Below are 5,415 nucleotides of genomic sequence, written 5' to 3' on the forward strand. Positions count from 1 at the left end.
GAATATGTGGACATCAAAACGTGTAAACTCAGAGTGAGGGTTTGAGCTTTTATTTTGAAACCGCGATGTATTCTCCTGTGTTTGCGTAGATTTATAAATGATTTACCTTACAAATCTGATGAAATGGCACATGTTGCGTACCCAGATGAACGTTATAATAAACCCAAACTCACAACAACATGCAGAGATGGAGTTTGAGACGCTTCACACACATGTAAATGATAACAGTTCCTGTGGAACTACTGTGAACTGAGCCGCTGTGTGACGCATGTACTTAACCTACACGCATGTAAATAATTAAAGCGCATATACTGTAGTAGAACTGCATCGCATATAATTATTTAATTAAATCGTAGCGTTTGTGAATTCACAATTATGCTTAATTATGATTTTTAAATGGGATTAATATATCATGCAGCCTTGGGAAACAGTCTAATGTGTTTTATGGATTCTCGTCCATGAAATGCGCCACTTCCGGTATTTTGCCTGTTAGTCGACGCGAGCAAAATGAAGTCGAAGATTTTTAAAAATCGAATAGTCGAATAAAATCGACGATTCGCAACAGCCCTATTTGAGACGGTGTCGCTGCATGTCGTGCCAAACCTCTCACTGCAGGCGCGTACGTCAGCTTTTATAGAGACCGCCGATCAAACTTCACCAAGCCATTATCGAATAGTCGAATAAAATTGACCAATCGTGACAGCCCTAATTGAGACTTCACCAAGCCATTATTGGCCGATAGCGATCGGTAACCGATCAGTCGGAGCACCCCTACTTTTTTGACTCTTTCCATCCATGCATCCATCTCTTTGTTTTCCCCTCTGTCCATCTATTCATCCATGTCTTTTGCCTCTTTTCACCCATTCGTCCCTTTCACTCTCTCTGTTTCTCTCTCTCTCTCTCTCTCTCACACACACACACACACACACACACACACACACACACACACACACTCTCTCTTCGTTTCCCATCTGCCAGCTTCTAGTCTGCATTAATCCTTTTGAATGTGGATTACAGTTGCGGGATCAGTCTAGTAACAGATATAGTCTTTCCAGCTCTACCAGGTCAAAGGTCACCCATATTTAAATTCCTCAAATGACTCGTCAGGTGATAAACGAGGGCTGTTGAATTAATAATTAGCCACTCGAGCACCAAACATTTACATTTCTCCTTTCAGCAGCATCAGCTGATTCTCTGTCCAGAGCCGATTGTTTAAAATAACTCTGAATCTGGCGGTTCGACCACCATAGAAGGAAACCAGGGCAAAATCCCTTTCCTGAAGCGGAAAGCCGTCCCTGGCACTGGAGTCGCTTAATCCAATCGCTCGTGATCGGGATAAGACTCACTCAAGCTGTGCAACAGTTTATTAATCCATGAGCCGGGGAAAGGAGGGGCGATTCAGGCTCATCAATAAAGCCGTGAATGAAGGATTGTTTACAAAGTTCCCCGTCTCTCTCTCTCGGTCTCTCTCTACTATCGATTGCTTTCTGTGCTAATTAAATAGCTTTTGAGAGCCGCAGACTAATGGCTGTCAGAGACGCTGACTGTAAGACGCCGTAGAGGTTATAAACAGACCGGAGTGACTCACGGTTGATATGACGGGAGAACGGACAGAAGTTTTGGGCAGAGAGAAAGAACGAGAGGAAAAACTGATGACAGTAAGTTAGTGTGAGAGAGAGAGAGACAGTCAGAGTGGATGGAAATTAGACCCACGGAAAATGTCTGTGGGAAAATATAAATATCATATCTAATGAATCTTTTGCCAGAAATGAAGGAATGGGATTTTGTAAGGCATTTTTCTTGATACAGTTATAAAGAAGACTCTTCTGCTCACCAAGGCTGCATTCGTTTGATCAAAAATACACTAAAAACAGAAAAATTGTGAAATATTATTATAATTTAAAATAACTGTTTTCTGTGTGAATATCTGTTCAACTGTAATTTATTCCTGTGATCAAAGCTGTATTTTCAGCATCATTACTCCAGTCTTCAGTGTCACATGATCTTCAGAAATCATTCTAATATGCTGATTTGCTGCTCAAGAAACATTTCTGATTATTATCAGTGTTGAAAACAGTCGTGCTGCACAATATTTTTGTGGAAACGGTGATTCATTTTATTTTTCAGGATTCACAGTTGAACAAAGTTCAAAAGAACAGCATTTATTTGAAATAGAAACATTTAGTAACATTATAAATGTCTTTACTGTCACTTTTGATCAATTTAATGCATCCTTGCTTAATAAACGTATTCATTTTTCTACTGACCCCAAACGATTGAACAATAGTGTGTTTTGGAGTATCTTGTTTATTGTGGTCTTTCCAGTATTTCCAGTGACATTGAATCTCTAGCAACACACCATAAGAAATATGAATTTTAGTCTGATTCACAAAATAAATGACTCATTTGAGTTTGATTCTTTTAATGATTCATTCAAAAGCACTCCCAGACTCTGGAGTTTCTGGTTTGAATCACTCTGCTGAATCTTTAAGCAATATCCATTTAGAAATTAAGCAAGCTTTGCTACTAAAGGTTTGTGAATGTAATTAATTACCTACTGGTCTTAAACTGACCCTTGCTGTTTGCATAAAAAATGATGGCCAACAGTTATAGATAAAACTGTGTTTATTTATTTATTTTAATTATTTTAATTTTTTATTATAATTATTATTTTTTTTATTATTTTAAATTATTTATTTTATTTTATATTTTAATCATTTTTATTTTTATAATGTGTATTATTTTTTATTCTATTTTTTATTTTATAAAATTTTATTTCTATTTCTATATTCTTATCATTTTTATTTGAATTATTTAATTTATTTATCTCTTTAATTGCAATGTTTGTAACTGTTAAAATAAAATAAAAAAAATAAATGAAAATGTATCAAATTTGTGAGTACCATTTTTTTATTTGATCAAGTTTCCATAAGTTGTATATCATGATATACATATCACTGTTGACTAAAATTTCTACTGTAAATCTGACATAACTACTTCGGGTTCGTCTGTGGTCAAATAAACAGGTCTCTGGTATCCTCGTTTAGTTAACTAGTTAAAGTCTGTGTCTTTTTTAGAAGCAGGTTAACCGATTTAATTTACGGGGATCCCTGGAGTAAAAACAGCATCTCTGTGTTTAATTTTGGCCTTACGCTACGTTTGTTAATCTGATTTTCCTCACCACATGCCAGAATCTCTCACATCCTCATTTAGAGCGAGAGGTCAAAGGTTAAGCCACCGTTTTTACTCTCTCTGACTCTGTGAGGCTGTTTCTGCTACTGTGCCTTTAAATTATGTTAATGAGCTCTGTTATGATTGGCTAACGTTGTGTAGGTCACACTGTTGTTGGTCAGAATGGCTGGAGTTTCTGAATTCTAAATGTGTTAATTATATAAATGTGGGCGGTCATATGTTAATGAGCTCATGGTTGGTGGCTGTTTACGCAGTTTAGTTTTGATAACTAATGTTCATAGTGCAACTGGTCAGTGTTGTTTTAGGATTATTTATGTACTATTATAGTATTTATTAATGGTGTGTTTTTTGTATATTTTAATTTTAGTAATTTTGTAGTATGCAAAATATATTTTTTAATTTGTTTATATTTATTTATATACTTTTATAGTATGTAATAATATTTTGAGTTAGCTTTTTATTTTTATATTTTCATTTTTCATTTTTAAATTTTAATAATTTTGTAGTGTGCAAAATATTTTTTCAGTTTATTTATATATTTATTTATGCTATCATAATATTTATTGATATTTTGAGTTAGCTTTTATTTTCAAATTTTCCATTTTCATTTTTTGATTGTATTAATCTTGTGATGTGCAAAGTTTTGTGTTTTAAATTATGTAATTTCATTTATTTATGTACTATTGTAGTATTTATATAATGTGTTACTATTTATTAATATTATTTTGTTTATATTTTATTTATCATTTTATTTTTTTTATTTAATTATTAATTTTGTAATGTACAAAATATATATTTTTTAAATTATGTTAATTATTAATTTAGTTATGTACTTTTGTAGTATTTATTAATATTTTGAGTTAAAATTTATTTGTATATTTCCTGCTTTCATTTGAACTTTTTTGATTTTGCAATTCATTTTGTAATGTGCAGTGCATTTGTTTTTCATTTATTAATGTACTATTATAATATTTATTCATATTTTGTGTTAGTTTTTTCAGTTTTAGATTTAGTAATTTTAGTACTTCAACCATAACTTATTTATTTCTATTAGTTGCCCAGGCTTTATTTCAGTTATAGAATATTGTTACAATAGTTAGTTTGAAAACGCGTCTACATACTGTAGTACTTCAAGTGCAGTTCTTTTATTTCGAAAAGCAATAAAAGTCTAGTTTCTTGGAGAGGGTTTAATGAACATGTAGTTTTTGATGTTTCAGGCTGAGATCTCCTGGCAGCAGATGAGGGAAGATGTTGGCCATGGATGAAGGCGTGGTGGAGGAGTGGCTGTCTAAGTTTAAGGTGCGTCGTCTCTTTCGTGATCAGCTTCATGAGTTTGAGGTCCGGCTCGTGTGCTGAACGTGTTTTCTGCTGTTTCAGACTCTTCCAGAGACGGCCGTCTCCAGCTACGCTGCCTCTCTGAAGGACAAGGGCTCTCTGGTTCCTGCGCTCTATAAAGTTATACGAGAGAATTACAGCGACGTAAGATGAGCTCCGTTCCTAACTGTACTCAGACTCTCTATTTCTCTCTCATTAACCCTTAAAGACCTAGAACATTTTTGGGGCACCTGACACGCCTGCACTTTTCTTTGTTTTTTTAAGAGCTATTCTAGCGGTCAGCATCAAGTGTCGTATATCAAGTTCAAGTTCAAGTTCAAGTCTGCTTTATTGTCAATTCTTCCACATGTACAGCACATACACACAGAGAATTGAAATTGCGTTACTCTCAGACCCTTGGTGCATACAGATAACACTAACAGTAGAACATAAATACAGATATACAGATTAAGTATAAAATACAACTATACAAATATACAAATAAGGTAAAATGTAAAAAAATATATAAAAAAATATATATAAAGCAGCACACGGCACATGGCAGATAGAGTGCAAACCAGTGAAGTAAACAACAGTGCAGATATAATGATTTGTAGTGCAAAAAGAGCTGGGCTGTCTGCTGCTCACTGATGTGCTGGTACAGTTCATTCAGTGCCTCATTATAAACATGAGATCTTGAAGTTTCAGTCTAACTAGAAAGTCCCAATTTTCCCTTTGTTTTCTCTAAGAATTAATGAATTTCCACAATTTTAAGAAAAACGCAATGTAACGATGTAACGATTCACTCAACTCATAATTCGATTCACGATTCGATTCACAATGTATTTTTATTTTTTTACAAAATGAGATTTAAGACAAATTATAAATAAATGTGTCCTTTTATTATTG

General features: G+C 33.9%; 1 protein-coding gene across 9 annotated transcripts in view; it reads left to right on the forward strand.

The window, feature by feature from the left end:
• The window catches only part of hycc1 (hyccin PI4KA lipid kinase complex subunit 1), a 67,107-nt gene that overhangs the window by 30,443 nt on the left and 31,249 nt on the right, over positions 1-5,415 (forward strand). For 5 of the 9 annotated variants that reach the window (XR_001631795.1, XM_016459285.1, XM_016459280.1 and 2 more), the window contains 2 exons: positions 4,410-4,491; positions 4,570-4,671. Coding sequence is in view for 8 of the 9 variants with exons in the window: in XM_016459285.1 (XP_016314771.1) it covers positions 4,441-4,491; positions 4,570-4,671 (153 nt within the window). In the remaining variant the exon portion in view is untranslated. Of the gene's footprint in view, positions 1-1,474; positions 1,659-4,394; positions 4,492-4,569; positions 4,672-5,415 lie in introns of those variants that run through there. The other 4 variants (XM_016459283.1, XM_016459281.1, XM_016459282.1 and 1 more) reach the window with 2 other exon arrangements.

Source organism: Sinocyclocheilus anshuiensis, unplaced genomic scaffold, assembly GCF_001515605.1.
Source record: "Sinocyclocheilus anshuiensis isolate Anshui unplaced genomic scaffold, SAMN03320099.WGS_v1.1 scaffold1172, whole genome shotgun sequence".
NCBI classification, from domain to species: domain Eukaryota; kingdom Metazoa; phylum Chordata; class Actinopteri; order Cypriniformes; family Cyprinidae; genus Sinocyclocheilus; species Sinocyclocheilus anshuiensis.